The 22,700-nt window shown below is 37.0% G+C and overlaps 1 protein-coding gene across 1 annotated transcript in view; it reads left to right on the top strand.

The window, feature by feature from the left end:
- The first annotated feature begins 2,692 nt into the window (after positions 1 to 2,692).
- LOC114889515 (zinc finger protein 420-like) overlaps positions 2,693 to 22,700 on the top strand; it is a 140,083-nt gene continuing 120,075 nt past the window's right edge. Inside the window, 4 exon segments of the mRNA XM_029212871.1 lie at positions 2,693 to 2,843; positions 11,897 to 11,958; positions 15,137 to 15,263; positions 15,567 to 15,662. Coding sequence (XP_029068704.1) covers positions 11,950 to 11,958; positions 15,137 to 15,263; positions 15,567 to 15,662 — 232 coding nt within the window. The 5' untranslated portion in view covers positions 2,693 to 2,843; positions 11,897 to 11,949.

The raw sequence follows: 22,700 nt of genomic DNA on the forward strand, positions 1-22,700 counted from the left end.
AGTTTGTACCAATCGGCAGTCCCTCTAACAAGGTAAGTTTTCAAATTTTGGGAATATTTGCCATTCAAGTCTATAAGAAACAGTATCTCTACATAGTTTTAATGGCATTTATCTTCTTATGAATGAGGTTGAGTGTATTTTTGCATACTTGAGAACAATATGTAGACTCTGTTCTGAGTATTTTTTGTTAATCTCGTTCTGTTTTTATTGGGTTGTTAGTCTTTTTTGTTTAATCAATTTTTTGAGCGCTCCTTATATACTAGGGAGATTAGCTATTTGTAACAAAAAATGCAAATTTTTTCCAGCTTGTCACTTTAACTTTTTTTTTTTTTTCATGTAGTAGCAATGATCAATCTTTTACATCTTGGTTTTGGGATTTTGAAGTTGGGAAGGCCTTCCTCATTCCATGGTTATAAATTAATTTAAGTTTTCAGTCTTTGTAATTTATTTATTTTTTTGTTTAAGTTTTAAGTTTTGACCCATTTGGAGTTAACTCTGGATTCAGTACATGGCATAATCTATTTTCTTTTTTCCAGAAAGGCTACCAAATTTTTCCTATTACCATTATTGAAAAGTTCATTTTTTCCAACTGATTTGAGATGCCCCATTCACCAGACACTACAATTCTTTATTTGGTTCCATTTTTGATACTCTGTTCTGTTCCACTGGTCTGTCCAGTCAGATAACTAGCCCGCATTATTTCAAATCTTGAAGTTTTAGGGTATCTTTTGTGATCTGGTAAGACTAGCCCCAACTACCTCCCACTGCCTTTTTTTCCCCCAGATATACTGTCTATTCCTACCTTGGTCATTCCACTTGAACTTTAGAATAAGCCCTATTTAGAAAAATATATTATTTTCAATGGGATCATATTAAATTCATAAATTAATTTTAAATGACATGTTTATGATGTTAAAGATTTCTATTCAAGAATATGGTATAACTTTTCATTTGTTAATTCTTTGTGTCCTTCATAGTGTTTAAGTTTTTTATGTAGGTTTTATTTATTTATTGCTAAGATAATTCTTAAGCATTTTCCTATTCCAAGGTTTTGTTTGTACATATGAAGTTTATTTACACGAATTTTATACCCAACAACCTTATTTTCTCCTTTTATTTAAAACTACATTAAAAGTAACTGTAGTAAAATTCTTGGAGAAAGTATCTTTGCAATTAGAAGCAATTTATTTCTACACCTAGCAAAATCCACCTGGCCTGGGGGTGGGGGGTAACCAGGAAAAAAAATTTAGTAAATCCATTGATCTGACTAGGCTCCTTGAAGAACTTTAAACTTAAACTCCTTGATCTCTCTAGACCATGGTGTTTTCATCAGAAAATGGGAATAACACTCCCTAATTCATTTCTCTGCTTGTTTCCAATGGCCGATACTGCCCATCAAACTTTAAAGTCATTTCTTAGTCCAAGACTTCACAAATCAGCTCCCTTAGACCTAAACCCCTCCTCCAGGACATTAAAAGAACACGTAAGATTGAATGGCTATGACTCCAGGGTCTGGGCTGTAAGCAAGAGCAAGCACCCCATTAAAAAAAAAAAGAAAATAGAAAAAAAGTTCCTTTCAAACCGACTTTCTTTTTAACGAAAGCGCTGTTTTTATTTCTATTCCATGATTGACGCTTCTGGTTTTACATAAAAGTCAAGCTTTCAATAATTTATTAGCTCAGTTACGTAACCTTTCTCCCATCAAATCTAAAAAAAAAAAAGAGAGAGAAAGAAAATGCTTCCAGATCTATCCTTCTTGTTATTGTTTTACAATGAGGCTCAGGGATTATTTTCCAATATACAATCTCAGTCATACATACGGTGATACTCATTTAAATTATCAATGACACAGACACACACATACAATTCTGTTCCTGCCCCTCTCTACTACCCCCAACACCCTAAGTCACAACCTGCCTCACCGCCCCCTCATTCTCCTCACTCCCCGACTACCACAGAGAAATCAGTAAGTAGCACAGAACAGCATCAACCCCCTTCGCAGCATCGGAAACGCATCCCGTTTTGTTTACCCCTCCCTGTTTCACGTTTAGCGATTCCTCCCCCTTCAACCTCCCCAATATCTTTGCAGGTTCCTGGTTTCCTCCCCTTTGTCCTCCCTGACTAGATTTGGGTCTCAGAAGCTCAGGTCCCACAAGCCCTCTGCACTGAGGAACCCACAAACCAAACTCATGCCCGAAAAGCCAAAACGGCGACCCAGGATGCCTACGCACTCCTTGGGCGCAGTGACACTCCCAGAAGTCTCCGGGGTGTGACCAAGCGCAGGCTATGAAGAATCAAGACGAATTTCAAACGACCCATCCACCGCTTTTCCTGCTCCCTAACTACATTTCCCAGAAGGCTCGCCTGTGCAAATTATCTCCCTTTGCGGACTAGTTCTTTTCTTCCAGAGCCTGTTCAACTCCAGGGGATAGTAGGGCGGGCCCAGAAAGTCCACTTTCAAACGCTTCAGAGTGAGCTTCTTTGGGAGTCACGGCCCGAGGCTGAGCCAGGCTCCGTGAGGCCTCCGATGCGCGGTTTGATGACGGAATGCAATCCTTTCGGCTGGGTCGCAGCTGAGCTCTGAGAGGAATCCGGGCGTCCGGCGGTCATCTTGCTCACCACTGCGACGTCTCTGACTACACTTCCCAGAGGACTTCTCGGCAAGAACGTTATTCTCGCTTGAATTCAGCCTCAAAGTCACGCGCTGGCGGGACCCTCAGGTCTGCACGGGTGACTGTTCCAGTCCTGTGGAAGGTTGTGCTGCTTTGGAAGCTTGGAAGACCTGAAGGGCGGAACCAGAGGAGAGGGCGGGACCGGAGCCTCGGCTTTGTACCGCTGAGGGGGTGAGTTTGAAATTGTGTGATTGTGTCTGTGTAGTGGTATGTGATGAATGAACGCGTGATTGTGTCTAGCTGTTCCTGTAGTGAGCGTGTGTGTGATTCCAGTGATAATCGTGTGCAGCACAATCTGAGCGCCTGTGACTGTGCTGGTGTGATGGGATGTGACCCAGTGATGTGCGTGTAATCACGTGCGGCATTGTATGTGGGGGTGTGAGGAGCTTGTGACTCGGTGGATGTGATAGCGTTTGTCCCCGTAGAGGGGTGTGACTGTGCGACTGTGGGCTGCAGAGTACACGTAGGGATACCTGTGGATACTGTGTGGTTTTAATCTGTGGTTAGTGTGATTGTGACTGTGCGACCATGTGCAGGTGTGCAGTGCCTGTGACAGTGCCGGTTGTGAATGACTGTCCTCTTGGTAAATGTGTGATTGTGCTTATGTGACCATTTGAGGCCCTGAGTATGCGACCCTCTTGTTGGGTTGTGGGTTATCTCTAGCTGTATGTCACCATGGTGATTTAAGTTTGTGTGTGATTATGTTTGTGTGACTGGCTAAATGTATGAAGTTTTTTCGCTTATGTTTACCTCTTTAAGCATTATACTGTAGTTTCCCCCCGTTTTTAAACTTTATATGAATGCTGCCATACTGTCTTTTATCTCTTACTTTGCTGATTTGTACAACTATGTTTTTGAGAATTATGCATATTAGATCTAATAGTGGTTCATTTGTTTTCCTTGCTATATTGTATTCCATCCTTTAAAGTATACTACTATTATTCATCCCTTCTAGTAATGATGGACATTTGAGTTATTTCTAGTTTTTGACTTTATAGGCTATGCTGCCAGGAGCATTCTTTACATAGGGTACAATGCATGAGTTTACCTACCAATCGAGTTGCTAGGTCATATATCTTCCACTTAACCAAATAGTGCCAAAATATTTACAAAAGAGGGTGCCAGATTTATATTTGCACAGCAGTGTTTGAAAAATCTCATTGCTCCATGTCCCTACCAAAACATGGTTCCGATAGTTTTTTAAAACATTTTTGTGACATATAGCACATATACAGTAAAGTACACAAATCTTCAGTATACAGCAATAAAACAGTTTCCTAGATCAACATAAAGAACTTTGCCAGCACCCCAGAAGTTTCCCTCATGCCCCTTCCCAGTTATTCCTCTCCCAGAATCAGTATTCAGAATTCTATAACCATTAATTAATTTTACCCATTCCTGAATTTCATATATAAATGGAATTATATGGCATGTGTTCTTTTATGCCTGGCTTCTTTTGTTCCACATTATGTCTATGAGATTCATCTATGTTGTTGAGTGTAATTGTACTTAGTTCTCATTACATTTCGGGGTATACTGCAATTTATTAATTGATTACACTGTTCAGGGACATTTGATATTTTCTAATTTGGGGCTATTACGAATTGTGTTGCTGCTGTGGTTCTACTGTGGTTTTGGTGAACACGTAAATGCTCTTCTCTTGAGTAAATATTTAGGAGTGGAATTGCTAGATCATTGGGCAGGCATGTTTAATGGATACTACCAATATCTCATGTTGTACCAATTTACATTCCATCCAGTAATGTATGAGAGTTTCAGGTGTTCCCCATCGTCTCCATTATTTGAAATTATCAGTCTTTCAACTATTCTGGTGGATGTGTAGTGAAATTTAATCACAGTTTTAATTTGCATTTCCCTGGTGTGTAATGATGTTCAGCACCTTTTCATATCTTTACTGGCTATTTGAATATCCAATTTTTAAAAGTGTTCTCTTGTCCTTTTAATTTTTTTCATTAAAAAAACTTTTTATTTTCATATTGTAAACATAGTGCAAAGAATTCCAATATACTCTTCATTCAGGTGTTCACAGTACAATTATGAAAACCAGGAAATTTACCTTGATACAAGACGTTTGCTAATTTACAAACCTTATTTAAATTTTGCTAATTGTCTTATCAGTGCCTTGTTCTGTTCCAGAATCCAATCTAAGTTCCCAGATTGATTTAGTTGTCTTGTTTTGTTAGTCTCCTCCCATCTGACATAGTTCTTTAGTCCTTTTTATCTTTTATGACCTTGACACTTTTGAGGAGCACTGGCCAGTTATTTTGTAGAATGTCTTTCATTTGGCTTTGTCTGCTGTTTCCTCGTGACTAAATTTAGACTGCATTTTTGGCAAAAAGATCACAGAAATGATGTTGTGTTCTTCTCAATGTGTCATATCAGGAGTTATATCAGTATATCTCATTATTGGTAATGTTAACTTTGATCACTTGGTTAAAGGTGGTGTCTGCCTGGTTCCTCCTTTGTAAAATTACTGTATTCCTCTTTTTAATTAATAAGTATCTTGTGGGGAGGTGCTTTGGGACTATGCAAAAATACTGTTTCTCATTATACTTTCACTCATCAATTTTAATATCCATTGCTAATTCTTTTTTTTCTTGCGGTGCGCGGGCCTCTCACCGCTGTGGCCTCTCCCGTTGCGGAGCACAGGCTCCGGACGCGCAGGCTCAGCGGCCATGGCTCACGGGCCCATTCGCTCCGCGGCATGTGGGATCCTCCCGGACCGGGGCACGAACCCGCGTACCCCGCATCGGCAGGCGGACTCTCAACCACTGCGCCACCAGGGAAGCCCCACTTATAATTCCTATCTGTAACAATTATTACTGTGATGTTTGCCTAGTGGTGATTTTCCCTTTCCATCATTCCTTCTACATTTATTAATTTAAATTCTAGTGTAAAGAAGAGTTGTCCCTTATTCCTCATATGTTTGTTCAATTATTTATTTATGAACTCATATATATATATATATTATTCTATGCGTTCATAATCTATTATTGTTACATATTTTGTTGCTCAAATTGTCCCATATTTGGCCACTAGGAACTCCTTCAGTTTGACTTCTGTGTCCTTTCAACATGCCATTATTTTTTTGAGCACTGTCTTACTTTCTGGCACCAATATGTTCCAGGCTTGTATCTTTCCCTCCACTAGCCCTGGAATCAGCAATTTCTCCAAGGAGCCGTGGTTTCTTTTATTGGAGAGTGGATTTATAAACCAAGCTCTGGGCACTTGGTGTGCTCATTTCTACCTGGGTGTAATTCCTCTAGTTCCTGGCAACGGACAGAGCTAGAAAATAAGCAAATGTATATACACACATCTCTATCTATCTTTATTTGTATATATTTAAAAACCACCAGTTCATACTCATACTTTCAATTCCAGTTCAATACCATGGGATTCTGTCAAGAACTGTGAAGTATCTGAGATTTTACCCTACTTATAAGTTAAAAGTTAGCTTGGGCAGCTTCATGGATGCTGGTAGAAGACATGAGATTTCGAGTCAGAGATGAAAGTTTGCTGCTCATTGTGGTAGAAGTAGCCAAAGTATCAGTATTTTCCTTGCAGTGGTTCACTTGCACCCATAGGGTGATGCACAATACACAGGTATTTATGTGCTCCCTTGAATTTAGGGAACCTGAATCTTTTATAATGGGTAATAAGCATGCCTGGCTTTTGCTCTAGAGAGAGACTATCTCTGTCCTCCAAGGCTGTTCATTATGTAAACATCTTGCAGAAATTATCCAGAATAATAGCACTTAGTCTCTGATCTGGCAACATGTGCAGAAACATGCAAGACTCATGGAGGATTGTCTTCTTTGAGGTTTGGCCATTTCCTTATTTGTAACTCTTTTCTCCAACAGTGAGAAACCTGCTTCTTAGTATCAATAATTTTTTTACACATATCCTAGAATGTATATAAAGTAGTTGCAGAATTGCTAACCCATACTTGTGTAAAAAATAAATGTACTAAGTACAGTAAAGTATTTGTGTGCAACTTTTTTGTTCTTTAACTTAAACTTATATAGTCAAAACTGTTTCCAAAGTTACTCAATTTAGTTTTCTTCACTACCCTCTTCAGTATAGTTTTGTTACTCATTTTTCCTACATTTAGCTTTGTGTGTTACACTTTGGGTTCCTTCACATCCTGGTTGATTGTAACATGTCATAATATTTTGAGTATGAAAACATTAACATGGTTCCTGCCCACTTCTTGTACATAATCAGTCTCATTAGTTTCTGTTTTTATCCTTCTGGTATTTCCTTTGCACAAATGAGCAGGTACAGGTACTCTTTTGAATGACCTCTTTTTTTTTTGCATTAAAGATAACATATTCTAGGTACTCTTTTGAACATTGCTTCTTTCACTTAATGACATATCCTGGACATTATTCTACTGCAATTCAAAGAGATACTAATAATTCTTTTTTACAGCTACATAATATTCCAGTATATGGATTTAATCATAGTTTATTCAACCACTCTCCTATTATGGGCATATAGGTCAATATTTTACTACTAGAAATAGCGCTGCAATGAATACTTTGTATGTATGTATTTTTGTATTGCTGGAGGTGTATCTTCAGAGTAGAGTCCTAGAAGTGGGATTGCTGGGTCAAAAGGTAGGTGTGTACGCAGTTTTGTTAGGTATTGCTAAATTCTCCTTTAGAGCTGTTGTACCAGTTTTCATTCCCACTTGCAGTGTGTAAGAGTGCCTCTTTCTCCCCACAGCCTAGGAGCAGAATGTGTCCTCATGCATGCCTTTTGTTTTTACCAATCTAATACATGAAACATAGTATCTCGGTGTTGTTTTCTAATTTCTTTAATTATGAATGTGCTTGAACATTTTAAAATCTTTTTTTGTGATTGCCTATTTATATCTTTCCCCATTTTTCTAGCAGTTTTTTAGCACTTTGTCTTTTAGGGTTAGTGGTATTTTTATATCTTGAAAAGAAATCTTCGATTATTCCCAAGGTCTTGAAGATACACTCCTATGTTTTCTTTTAGAAGCTTTATAAATTTATCATTCACATTTAAGACTGTGATCCATATTGAATTAATTTTTGTGTATGGTGAGAGGTAAGGATAAAGGTTATTTTTTTTTCCATTCAAGTACCCAGTTGTTGCACCACTATTTTATTGAACATATCATCCTTACCCATCTGAATTGAAAGGAGCTTTTATCATAAATCAGGTGGTAAATGTGGCTCTCTTTCTGAACTGTATTCTTTTTTACTTTTTGTCTTTTGGCAGTACCACTGTCTTGAAATCTGTAGTATTAATCCTCTGACTTCTTTTCTTTTTCAAGAAATCAATTTCCTGTAGATGTTAGAATCAACTTGTTAATTCTCACCAAAAAAGAAAAATTGTTGCTGGGATTTTGTTTGTGTATCTATTTGTTATTATGGGAAGAATTGACATCAATATTGCATCTTCCAACTATTAAATATGGCTTATATCTACATTTGTTAAGGTCTTTAATTTCTCTCATCAGTTAGCTATGGTTTTCAGTGCACATCTTTTGTAGATTTATACCTGGGTATTTGCACATTTATTGTTGAAATTGTAAACAGTATTTAAATTTTGAAAAATTTCCAATTGCTGCTAAAAGTACAATTGCTTTTTGTATTTGTCCTTGTATTTAGCATCTACAAAAACACCTATTGTAGATGCTATTTATCAGGTTGAGGGAGTTCTCTTTCTCATTTGCTAAGACTTTTTTACATTAATGAGGACTGAATTTAGTTAAATGCGTTTTCTGTGTCTATGAAAGGATCAAATGTGGTATTGTTTATTATTAATCTGGTAAATTATGTTGATTTTCAAAAGTTGAACCAACCTTTTATTCCTGAAATAAACCCTACTTAGCCATAATTTATTACATTTTCCCCCCAGTGGGTTATACTTGCTAATACTTTTTGTAGAATTTCTGCATGTGTGTTCATGAGAAATATTGGCCTATAATTTTCTTTTCTTCTAATGTCTTCATTAAGTTTTGGTGCCAGGCTTACATTAGCCTCATATGAGTTGGGAAGAATTCCTTATGTTCTCTTTTCAATACATTGTAAGACTACAGTTAATCCTTAACTTTGGAAGAATTCACTGATGAAGCTATCTGGGCCTGAAATTTTCTTGATAGGTAAATTTTAAATTATGGAATCAATTTAACTTTTCAGCTATTCTGTTGTTTCTGTTTGTTTTGTCAGTTTTGGTATTTTTTCCAGGAATTTGTCCATTTCATCTAAGCTTTCAAACTTAAGAACATAAAGTTATTAGTATTCTCTTATTATCTTTTTAATGTCAATGCTATCTTTAATAATGTTCCCTTTTTCATTCCTGATTTTGTTCATGTTATCCCTTTCTTTTTTATCAGTGCTGTTGGTAATAGATCTTTCATTCCTCTGGGTACTATCAATAATTTTTCCTTTCTCTTTGGTTTTCAGCAGTTTGACTCTGATATACTCGGTTGTGGTTTTGCTTTTGTTTTGTGTGTTTGTTTGTTTACCTTCTTATCTATTATTCTTCAGGTTTGCTGAGCTTCTTGAAACTCTTGTTGAGACTTTTAATCAATTAATCTATTCAAATTTTTAAAAAATGTTTTTTAAATTAAAAAAATTTTTTTCTGATCAGTCTTCCCCATAGGCTCTTTGGTTGTTGTTTAATTTTTTATTTTAATTTTATTTATCTTTTTTGTACAGCAGGTTCTTAATTAGTCATCAATTTTATACACATTAGTGTATACATCTATTCAAATATTAATTCCTCTCCAATCTCTTCTCCTTCTGAGACTCCACTTAACGTTTGTGGTAGATCTTTTAACTGTGTCTCGTGTGTCTTTTATACTCCTGTTATTTTTTTTCTCCTGCACTTCATGTGGATATTTTTTGTTGGATTGTCTTTGAGTTCAGTGATCCTGTCTTCTGCTTGTCTGATCTCAAAACCATGCAATGACTTCTTTGTTTCTTAATTTGCCGAAATTTTATGGATTTCAATTCTGTTTAGTTTCTTCGTCTTATCATCCATTTGCCTATCTTTTCCTTGGTTGCCTTTAACATTTTAATTATAGCCATTTAAAATTATTTGTTTGCCAACTCCAGTATCTAAATTGTCTTTGGTTCTGCTGCTGTTTTCTGTTTTTATCTCCTTGCATGTCTAGTAATCTTTAATTGTATGATAGATATTGTGTCTAAAACAACCAATGGGGACCAAAGCCAGCTACTACCTACTTCTAGCCTTCTCATTATATAAGAAAAATTAAACTGATTTTCAGGTCTCTATTACTAACAGACAACTACAGTTCCTAGCATACAGGAAATTTTCAGGGTAATACTGGGAATATTTAATACATTACATTTTTTTAAATTAAAAGAGGTGTGTTATTTAGAAGAGTGCAAAATTCTCAAAAATTTTAAATCACTTATTAGATTGTAAGACTCTCTTCTGTGTAGTGGTATCTTTTGGCAGTGCTCCATGCCCCAGGTGTGGTCACATTGCAAATATATGATGGTCTTGGCCACAGAGATTGTTGGCTTTAAAAGGGAGGAGCAGATCCTCCAGATGCAAGAATTCAGCCTGGGAAGATACCATCTGGGGCAAAGATGAAGAGGGTTGGGAATGTGACAAACATAGTATGGAGTTATTGAAGTGAGATGTTTCCTGCCCATTCTGCTTGGAAGGTACAGCACTTGAGGAAGTCCCTTTAAAATCTGGGAAAGACCAGGAAGAGAGACCAGAAAGGGGGACTTAAAAGTGAGGTGTATAGCAGAAGGAACTCTTTTCAAGTCTTTCTGGATTACTGTTGATTCTTTAGTATCAACAGTGCCCTCCACAGTCCCCCCTTCTTCTTTTAGCACAATACCTGGCATGTAAGAGGCTATGTGGTTTTTAAAAATACTAAGAACTTAGTAAGTAGTAATAATAGTTATTTAAAGGAATGCCTTCAGGTTTTAAGGAAGAGGCATTTGTGGATTACTTTGGTTTTCATTTCCTGGAATGTGCTTACCTGTGGGGGAATGCAGTGAGTAACTAGGGGTAGAAGTAGCCATTAAATAATTTATAACATGATACCATGGTGTTACTTCCTGAGTGGTTTTACATGAAATTATTGATAAATTGTTTGATGATCAAGGAGCTTGGTATATATAGAGGATGCTCACTGCCCTTTACACTTTTATAATGCTCAGTTTATTACATTCCTATATCCAATAAACAAAAAACCACAAATTTTCTTAAATATTTAAACTTTGATGACAAATTCAGTTACTCCCCTTAAACAGTTTTAGACTTCTATTAGCATAGAAGCACACAGAATATACACAATTATTATGAATTTTATTACTATACTTATAGTCAAAAGCTATTCTAAAGCATCAGTGATGTGGGTTTAGTCCACTTCTATGTTATTTCTGTAGTTTTTAACTCCTTTATATTGTTATGCTAATTTTAATATCTTCCCCAAATTACTGTAAATTCTGTAAAATTACTTTGTTTGCTTTTCTGGATTTCAGTTTTCTTAAGTCAAGGCTCATTAACCCCAAAAGTCTTCTCAACTAGGCAAGATTAGAGGATCTGGTTTATCAACTAGATGTTTCTTGGTCAGGACTTGGGACCTGATTGTACAATCCAAGGTCATTGAAAATTGGTTTGACCAATGTATATCCAAATTAAAATGCATATGATCAACTTTTAGGAATTAATCATTTAGAATTTATATACAGGTAAAATGATATATGTACAAGAATATATATCACAGCATTGTTTGTTATAGTGAAAGACTGGAAACAACCCAAATGATCATTGGCAGCAAATTGGTTGAATGAATTAATGTGTATTCATTTAGCATAATCCAATGTAGCTAAGAGAATTATGTACCTCTGAATGTACTAGTTGGGATCTGGTCCAAGATATATTAAGTAAAAATAGTAACAGTGTGTATAATATGCTATAATTTGTACTTTTAAAAAGTACATCTTTGTGTGTATATGTGTATATATACAAGCTATGTTTCTAAGCCATGTCAAGTTGTCCAGATCTATCTGGCTCTAGTCAAAGCTTGAGGTTTCTGGAGTAGGGGATAATGAGAGATTTGCCCATTCTTCTCACTGATACCCCTCAACTGTTTGTGTAGAATGAACAGAGGGGAAATGATCATTCTGGGAGCTATGAGGCAAGTGGGGTCTTATATAGCTTCTTTGTGTTTCCTCCAGCTCTGCCTTTTTCCAGAAGAGGAACGCAGAGGAAGACTGCAAATATCAAAGCCATGGCTCAGGTGAGATACGGTTTCTTTTTGCTCAAATAGAGTCATTTTTACCCAATACGTGTAAATATTTGCTTTCCTCATCATGAGCTTTTAGGTGTTTTAAAAAAACAACTTTCAGACAGTTTAGTTATAAGCAATGTCAAAGTTCTCTTACTCTTGCTCTAAAGAACAGGTCTCTAATAAGCCAATTCAAAAATTTCTCTCTTGGTGGAAATATTTATAGAAAAAATAAGTGGTTAGATAATCATTGTTGGAAAAAAGGAAGGAATGTTTGGTTAAAGATCTTTATACTCTTAAATTACAGATAACTGTTAGAGGGCTGAAGGGTAGCTAACAAGTTCCTCTGAAGGGGTCTTAATCAGATTAAAATCCATTAAAAAATTGCTTATGGAGTTCATCAAGTATCTTTATTTGTTCCCACAAATTGTTAATTACATAATGTAAAAACAGTCTGACTGAGACCTGGTTTGGAAGAAAGTTTTTTTCACTGGTTAACATGGTCCCCCTTCAGGAACCTGACCCCTATTTCCTCCTAAACAACCCAGTGCCCTCCACAGTGCCCCCTTCTTCTTTTAAACAGTGTTTACAAATCCATTTAGTAAGTCCTTCAGCATCTTCTATCAGAGTTGTGTCAGAAATCTTGGTAGAACAGAAATGTGTTTTCCGTTTGTCAATCTAATTTGCTTTGGACAGTGATTTGATAGGATGGAGATGGGTAATTAGGGGCACCTCATAGGGAAAAGCCCTGATCATCTCCATAGACCTAGGTTTTCCAGTAAGAAAGTATGTGGAATGGTTTTGATTTCATTCTTAACACACAGAAAGATCTCCTATGTATGAGACTCTCAGGTTTGAAGGTATGACTGGGGGTTGGTACAAAGCTCTGACACCCTACGAGATCATCCATGATAGACATCAGTAATGCCATTGTGTGAAACTGGATCACGTTCTGCCAATTTCCTGTAGTTCGGAACAAAGGAAATTTACAGTTGAGCAATGGGCAGTTTTAGGTGAGATTGGGCCAATGTTGGGAAGGTCATTAAAGATCACCTTCAGCCTCAACGTCTGAAAGCAAAGGAGAAGTTGTCATTTATGTCCATATTATAGAATATTATTCAGTGAAAAAAATATGCTTATGGAAAGAATTTAACAAGGAATAACTTATTATACAGTAGTGTGACATTAGAATGGATCAGTCTTGAATTATATGCAAATTTAAAATATTTTTTAAAGTCATATTATACATGTTCAGAAGTAAAGTAGTGCTATTTCAATTTGGCTCCACTAGCAGTTCCACTCCCAAAAGGTAGCTGCCCTCAACTCTTGAATATTGATAATCAGTTTTACTCATTATCTCCTGACTTACTGCAGGGTGGAAAGGACATTATACTTACATATTGCACCCTTCATTTCCTCTGATTCTGTTATTATATCACAATTTTTGGTTAAAGCAATAGTGTACACATTCTTAGGACTGCAAATATCACTCACTGCTGAGCCAGCTCATGGCTTTTTTCGGTTACAACCTTTCATTTTTCCTGGGGTTAACTGCTTTCTTCCCCCCATTTTCTTAGTTGTCCATGTATTTACATCCAAAATCTCCAGAATCACTGCCACATGCCAATCAATACGTTTTCCATCTGGTCAAACACATCAATTCCTTTTGAACATGCGTCCCTATTCCCTTTTTCACCCTGCTCCCATCTAGTTGCTCTCTAGGTCTGTTTCCCAAAGATTTCCCTTCCCCCCCACCCCGGATTTTCCTTCACTGTTCTCCCATGTTAATTCACTTATTTCTTGAATCCCATGTCTTCCTCTTTTCTAGTTTACTCTCTGATTTTGGTGGAGCACAGCCTCTGGTAGTTTCCTAAGAAATTGTGCTGAGTCGTTCCATATCTAGGAATTTCTTTTTTCAATTGTCACAACAGAATGAAAATTTGGTTAGAGATTTCTAGATCAGAATTTCTTTTCTTCATCAGCATATTGAATTGTTCTTACCAGTTCTTGTTTTTAGAGGTTTTCTTAAGAACCCCATTGCCTCTCTGGTTCTTTTTTTTTTTTTTTTTAATTTATTTTAAATTATTTTTTTGGCTGCTTTGGGTCTTCGTTGCTGTGTGCAGGCGTTCTGTAGTTGCGGCGAGCAGGGGCTACTCTTCATTGCAGTGCGGGGGCTTCTCATTGCAGTGGCTTCTCTGTTGCAGAGCACAGGATCTAGGCGCGCAGGCATCAGTAGTTGTGGCACATGGGCTCAGTAGTTGTGGCTCACAAGCTTAGTTGCTCTGCGGCATGTGGGATCTTCCTGGTCCAGGGCTCAAACCCGTGTCCCCTGCCTTGGCAGGAGGATTCTTAACCACTGCGCCACCAGGGAAGCCCCGCCTCTCTGATTCTTGATGGCTTTTGTCCAAGCTGCTTTTAATGTCTTCTTTTTATCCCTTATTCTGAAATTTTACTTATAGCTATTTTGCAAAAGATAGTCACATATATTCATAACATATTACATGACAAGCATTTGCTAGTTGATGGTGTATACTATTTCATTTAATTAGGAAACTCATCTTGGCTGGATTTTGTACCTTCCCAGACTTACTTGGATAATGGAAGTGTCCCATTATACACAGGCAATTTCCTTGGAGGAAACAGATGACGTGGAAGCTCAGTGATTCAGTCCTGCTTATTTGTTTACAGTCCTCCAGATGCATCCCAGACATTCAGCCCCACTCTGTAGGCTTGCTGGTTTTCACTTCTTCTAGCTTTATTTTAATTAATTAATTTATTTTAATAAATAAATTTATTTATTTTTGGCTGTGTTGGGTCTTCGTTGCTGCGCGCGGGCTTTCTTTAGTTGCGGTGAGCGGGGGCTACTCCTCCTTGCAGTGCCCGGGCTTCTCACTGCGGTGGTTTCTCTTGTTGCAGAGCACAGGATCTAGGCACGTGGGCTTCAGTAGTTGTGGCTCGCAGGCTCAGTAGTTGTGGTGCACTGGCTTTGTTGCTCCACAGCATGTGGGATCTTCCCGGACCAGGGCTCGAACCTGTGTCCCCTGCATTGGCAGGCAGATTCTTAACCACTGTGCCACCAGGGAATTCCCTCTTCTAGCTTTATTTTTTTCTTCTCTCTTTCCGTCACAAAAACACTTATGTTTATTAATCCAATCTAATTTTTAACAATTTAACATGGTTGTTGTTCCAGGAGTCAGTGATGTTCAGTGATGTGTCCATAGACTTCTCTCAGGAGGAGTGGGAGTACCTGAATGATGATCAGAGAGATTTATACAGAGAGGTGATGTTGGAGAATTACAGCAACCTGGTTTCAATGGGTAAGGATGTCCATAATAATTCAGATTCTGCCTTGAGAAGGTCTACTTCTTCTGGTGTTATACTCACCTACCTTTCAAGTAACCATTTGGATTTCTACAGCTTGTTTCCAGAGGAATAATTTTAATACTGTAGAGTTAGAAAGAGGAAGCTGCATTGAGTTATGAGGGAAGTTTCAAGTCCTCTGTTATGTTTCATAAATCTGATGTATCTTTCTTTGACTCTTTCTTAATAATGAAGGGACTGGATTTGTATTCTGGGACATTCTCATCATAAACTTATCTCATTACTTCTTTTGTAAGCAGGACATTCTATTTCTAAACCAGATGTGATCTCCTTCTTGGAGCAAGGGAAGGAACCCTGGTTGGTTGACAGAGAACTAACAAGAGACCAGTGGCCAGGTAAGTGAGGCATGGCAGGTAATGACCCAATTGGTCAGTGGAGAGACTGCACCTTTGAGATGAAATCTGGGAAGCTCCCCTTAAAAACTTTAGGCCTGTTGTGCAAAAGTAAGCCTTTTCAGCATGACCTTTCAAATGATCTTACCTTTTCCCCTTAACACACTCCACCTGCTCTTCTCCTCGTGTACGTCTGTCCCAATTCTAAACAGCTGGTGCCCTCCTCCACATTCTCTAATAATATTCCTTTCTTTCCAAATTTGGATCTACTTCCTTATCAGCTTCTCATCCTCTTTTGTATTTAGTCTTTAAAAAGCATCACTGTCTCCTGAAATATTTTTTTTTCTACATTACCAAAGACTTATTTCCTTTAGGATTTTTAAGATACAGTAGCTCATACACTCATTGATTCATTCATTTACTGATTTTCTAATGTGTGTGAGGTACTGTACTAGGTACGGAAGAGATTAAAAAACAAATAAGCAGGAATTCCCTGGTGGTCCAGTGGTTAGGACTCCACGCTTCCACTGAAGGGGGCACGGGTTCGATCCCTGGTCGGGGAACTAAGATCCCTTAAGCCACATGGTGCAGCCAAAACTGAAAAACAAAAAATGAATAAGCAATTTCAGAATTTATAGCTTAATAGGGATATTATATATAACTCCTAAAATGTAGAAGCACCATAAGTGAGGTTAAAATAGGGAGCCCAGCAGAAAGTGAGGGCTAAAGAGGTAGAAGAGGAGTTGATCACATAGATGTCATAGAGGGAGATTTAAGCATGCATGTCATTGACTTTAATGGAAAAAAGGAAAAAAGGCTCTGTGCCTCCATTGAGAGCTTAGTGCTAGCAAAGATAAATTAAAAAAAAAAGGAAAAACCAAGACAGCACATTCCTTAATTCAGTATATGTTTTTTAAAAAAAATTTTTATTTTATATTGAAAAACAGTTGATTAACAATGTTGTGTTAGTTTCAGGTGTACAACAAAGTGATTCATTTGTACATATACATGTGTCTATTCTTTTTCAAATTCTTTTCCCATTTAGGTTATTACAGAATATTGAGCAGAGTTCCCTGTGCTATACAGTAGGTCCTTGTTGGTTACCTGTTTTAAATATAGCAGTGTGTACATGTCATTCCCAAACTCCCAATTTATCCCTTCCCCCCCTTCCCCCTGGTAACCATAAGTTCATTCTTTAAGTCTGTGAGTCTATTTCTGTTTTGTAAATAAGTTCATTTGTATTATTATTTTTTAAAATTCCACATATAAGCGATAGCATACGTTATTTGTCTTTCTCTGTCTGACTTCATTTAGTATGATAATCTTCAGGTCCATCCATGTTGCTGCAAATGGCATTATTTCATTCTTTTTAACGGCTGAGTAATATTCCATTGTATATATGTACCACATCTTCTTTATCCATTCATCTGTCAATAGATCAGTGTATGTTTATTGAATACCTGTTGCATGCCCAGCACTACTGTCAACCTGAGGTTACAGCAGTGAATAGAATGTGCAGACTCTCTATTTCCAGAGTTTACCCTCTGGTGCAGGGAGAGATACACAAATAAATGAATATATAATATATAATCATGAGTGCTGAAAAGACAAACAAGGTGGAGAAAGGGGATGAGGTGGGTGCTATTTTATGTGACATGGTACAAGAAACTTTTTCCAGTAAGATGACATTGGGACAGAGACCTGAAGAAGTATAGCTGTAAATCATTGTATGTGATTACTGGGAGGAAGAACATTCCAGAGAGAGGAAGCCAAACATTCAAGGGCCTGAGGCAGGTATGCATTGGCTGTGTGTGAGGAGCAGCCAGGAGGCCAGTGCTTCATCTATCCCAGTTGTTATTATTAAAGTATTTTCAAATCCAAGACTTCATGTCATTTCACCCTTGTATAACCTCAATATGTAATTCTAAAAAATATGGAAATTTTCTCCCTTATATAACTTTAATGCTTTATCATCCCTAATAACTTTTACACTGATTTCTTGGTACACTGGATTGTTTTAGTGTCATTCTACTGAGTACTAGTGAGAGTGAACATTTTCACCTTAATGGTGCTACTGTTTTTAACTTGTTTGCGCTATATTTTACACTTTTTATCTATTACTGTCCTAATTTTTTCAGTCAATTTTTATGGACTTTATGAAATAAAAACATTATATACCCATTTCCACAGGGTGCTTTTTACTTTTTAAATTTTAATTTGGATTGGCATCTTTAAGTGTATGCTTTAATGTGTCTGTAGTCAGCTCTTCTGTGGTTATTACAGTTTCTAATTTTAGAAAATTAACTGACTTCTACAAACTTCATAGATATTTTGTTCTTTTTAAAACATTTTTCTGCTATTTTCAATAGCATTTAAATCCATTTTAAAGTTCTTTTACAATAAGCTGTAAATTGAGAGTCCAAATCAGTCCCCCCACCCATGCCCCCATACCTTATTTTAGCACCATTTACTGAACAGCTGCTTATATCATCATTGTTTTATCTGCCTGTTCAGTTATAAGTTCTGATTTATGTTAGTTTGTATTTCAGGGCCTCTTTTTCTATTTCTTTTATCCATCTATCCACTTGTACCTGCAGAGATAGACAGGCCCAGGAGACAGTTTAATATATTTTAATTCTTTTTATTGGAAATTATCTCAAGTACAGAAAACTAACAAACTATAGGCAGATATTCAAACAGTTATAGAATGAATTCTCATGGAACCATCACCCAGGTCAAGAACTACAACACTATCAGCACAGATCTCTCTTTGTCCATAGTATCTTTGTGTCCCTTTATACTTTTACCACCTAAGAGAGCCACACAATTTTTTATAGTCAGAGTTGATTCATTTGATTATATGAATATACCACAGTTTATTTTTCAGTTCTACTTTTCATAGGCAGTTAGGTTGTTTCCAGTTTTTGACAGTTATAAATCACTACTATGAACATTTTCTATGTTATTTGAAAAGGATAGAAATGAATGGATCATAAGACATCATATCTTTAGCTGTCCATTTTTCAACTTTTCTTTAATGCGTATACTAGTTTACAATCCCATCAGCAGTATATAGGCGCTCCCATTGTTGCACATGCTTCCTAATGTATGGTATTGTCAAACTTAGATTTTTACCAATTGCTGAGCATATAGTGATACTTTAGTGTGGTTTAATTTGCATTTCCCTTTTTACTGATGAGTTTGAACACGTTTTCATATCATTATTCGTCTTTTGAAATTCTTCTTTAGTCAATTGCCTGTTTGTCTTTTTTACCTGTTTTTCTGTTAGATTGCCTGTATTTTTCTTAGTGATGTGTAAGAGTTCTTTATATATTTTGCTTATGAGTATATTCCATGTTCTAAAAATTGCTAATATCTTCTACTCTGAATTGTTTTTTAGCTCTCTTTATGGTTTCTTTTTGTGAACAGAAGTTCTTAATTTTGGTCAAATTTATCAATCTTTCTTTTGTGCTTCACACTTATTAGGACTTATGTAAGAAATTCTTCCTTGGCCTATATTTGAATCTTATATAAACAGATCATGCTGTCTGTACTTTTAGTCCTGTTTAAGAAACCTTTGCTTACCATAAGACCATAAAGATATTCTCCAATGTTTTCTTCTCGATGTATGATTGTTGTTCCTTTATAAACTTTTCTTCTAAGGGGCTAAATTTTTACTGTAATATTCAGGTGTGGTTACCTTTATTCTGCCATATTTTGCTTCTGGTTGTATTTTTAAATCTGAGGAGTTATATCTGTTTCTTGTGATAGGAAATCCTTGACAGTCATCTCTTCAAACATTACCTTGCTACCATTTCCTCTTCTTTCTTAAGCTCCTATTAAACAGACATTAGAACATCTGGATCACCTCCAATGGCTTAAACTCTTCATCTCTTTTTCCATTTATACTGCCTTTACATAGAATTCCTTGCCTCGATTTGTATTGATTCACTAATATATTCAGTTATGTGTGACCTTTTGGCTCTTCAGCTTATCCACTTTTTTTTTATTAGTATAGTTATTTATAAAATATAGTACATGCACAATAGGATATATATAACATTTAACTAACACAAAATTATAAGATAATAACATGTAAATCTCTAGATTTGCATATACAAGAGATTTGCTAGGAAATACACCTAGGAATATAATTGCTGGGTCTTGGCATACATTCTTTTTTTTTTTTCCCCCACCTTTAAAGAGTGATTTTTATTAAACTTTTTAAAGTTTGCTTTAAAAAAATCAGTTAACCTGTTGGATCCTGATATCTCTAGATAGTCACTTCAAGTCTCTATTCCACTTAGCTTGTATAGACATATAGCCAAAAAAGAGGGTAAAGTCTTCTGGGGCTTTGTCAGAGAATTTAGTGGACATTAAAACACACCAGACAGGCTGTGTGGCCCAGTTGACTTTAAATAGGCATACTTTCTTATTCAGCTTTACCACGTAATACCAAACTGTTTTCCAAGTGTCTGTATCACCATCTTTCCCTGTAACTGATATTGTAAGATTTTTTTCATTTTTTAACAATTTGATTGGTGAGTATAAAATCTCATTTTGGGGCTTCCCTGGTGGCACAGTGGTTAAGAATCTGCCTGCCGCAGCCGCATAGCACAGGGAGTTCAGCTCGGTGCTCTGTGACCACCTAGAGGGGTGGGATAGGGAGGGTGGAAGGGAGACGCAAGAGGGAGGGGATATGGGGATATGTGTATATGTAGAGCTGATTCATTTTGTTATACAGCAGAAACTAACACACCATTGTAAAGCAATTATACTCCAATAAAGATGTAAAACAAAAAGTATCCGCCTGCTGGGACTTCCCTGGTAACACAGCGGTAAAGAATCCGCCTGCCAATGCAGGGGACACGGGTTCGATCCCTGGTCCGGGAAGATCCCACACGCCGCGGAGCAACTAAGCCCATGTGCCACAACTACTAAGCCTGTGTGCCACAACTGCTGAAGCCTGCATGCCTAGAGTCCATGCTCCACAACAAGAGAAGGCACTGCAATGAGAAGTCCGTGCACAGCAACAAAGACACAATGCAGCCATAAATAAATAAATAGAATAGAATCTGCCTGCCAATGCAGGGGACATGGGTTCGAGCCCTGGTCCGGGAACATCCCACGTGCCACGGAGCAACTAAGGCCATGTGCCACAACTACTAAGGCCCACGCGCCTAGAGCGCATGCTCCGCAGCAAGAAAAGCCACCGCAATGAGAAGACCGTGCACTGCAACGAAGAGTAGCCTCTGCTTGCCGTGTGCAGCAATGAAGACCCAACGCAGCCAAAAAAAAAAAATCTTATTTCATTGTTTTAAATTGAATTCCTGGTTACTGTTGAAGATGATTATTTTTCCACATGTTTGGCCAATAGTGTCTCTTCTGTGTAATGCCGTTTTTTTTTAAACTGCTATCTCTCCCTTCTCTTAATTGCAGTAGCTGACCCTATGCTCCACTTCATCTGATTTGATAATCTGCACTTTTTTTTTTAAGATTTATTTATTATTTATTTTATTTATTTTTGGCTGTGTCGGGTCTTAGGTGCAGCACACCGGATCCTCGTTGAGGCATGCAGCATCCTTCACTGTGGTGCACAGCCTCCTCACTGTGGCACGCATGCCTTTCTCCAGTTGTGGTGTGCAGGCCTTCTCCTCTCTAGTTGTGGCATGCAGGCTCCAGGGCACATGAGCTCTGCAGTTGTGGCACGCGAGCTCATCAGTTGTGGTGCGTGAGCTCAGCAGTTGTGGCGTGCGGGCCCAGCTGCCCCGTGGCATGTGGGGTCCCAGTTCCCCAACCAGGGGTCGAACCCACGTCCCCCGCACTGTAAGATGGATTCTCTACGACTGGACCACTACAGAAGTCCCTATAATGCCATTTTGATCATTTTTTTATTAGACTATTTGTCTTTTTCCTAAAATTTATAGGAATTCCTTATATATTTTCTAGGTACTAATTTTTCATCAGTAGCATGTTTTATAGACATCTTTTCCTATTGTAGCTTATTTATTCATTTTCTTTATGACATCTTTTGATGAACAGTAATCCTTTGTGTTATTATGGTTACATTATATATTTAATAGTTAAATTATATATAATTATATAATTTTATATAATTATACATAATTATAATTATATAAGTTTATTAAAAAATTCTGCTTTTTTTCCTTCACAGGCTTCACACTTTTGGGGTCATAAGAAACCTTTTCCTAGCCCCATTTTCTCCTATTTTTTCTTCCAAGAATGTTTATGTTTTTACTTTCTTATTAAAGCCCTGTTAAGGTACCTGGAATTGATTTTCACAAATGGTATGAGATCAGTTATTTTTTTCCCCGTAGAGAAAACAAATTATTTTTGCCCCACTGAATGAAGAGTCCATTTGTTTTCCACTGATCCACAGTCACATATTAAAATTCCATGTATACATAGGTCACTCTTATTCTATTGGCCTTTTTATCTGTACCTGTCCTAATTACTCTTGCTTTTATCAAAAGTCCTGATCTCTGATGGGACAGGTCCCTCCACCTTTTTCTTCAGAAGTATTTGGTTATACTTGTCTTTTTGGTCTTCCATATAAATTTTTAAATTACATTAAGTAAAATTTCATTTATGTTGTTTTTTTGTCAACATGCATTCATGATAAAAACTCCGAACAAAGGGGGAACATATCTCAACATACTAAAGTCCATTTGTGACAAGCCCACAGCTAGCATCATACTCAGTGGTAAAAAATTGAAAGTTTTTCCTTTAAGGTCAGGAATGAGACACGGATCCCCACTCTCACCACTTTTATTCAACATAGTACCAGAAGTCTAAGCCAGAGCAACTATGGAAGAAAAAGAAATATAAGTCATCCAAATCAGAAAGGAAGAAGTAAAACTGTCACTATTTGCAGATAACATGATATTATATATAGAAAATCCCAAAGCCTCCACTAAAAAAAGTTAGAATTATTTATTTAATTTTATTGAAGTATAGTTGATTTACAATGTGGTGTTAATTTCTGCTGTACAGCAAAGTGGTTCAGTTATACATATATAC

Source organism: Monodon monoceros, unplaced genomic scaffold (genome assembly GCF_005190385.1).
Source record: "Monodon monoceros isolate NGI ecotype Baffin Bay Population unplaced genomic scaffold, NGI_Narwhal_1 Super_Scaffold_10, whole genome shotgun sequence".
NCBI classification, from domain to species: domain Eukaryota; kingdom Metazoa; phylum Chordata; class Mammalia; order Artiodactyla; family Monodontidae; genus Monodon; species Monodon monoceros.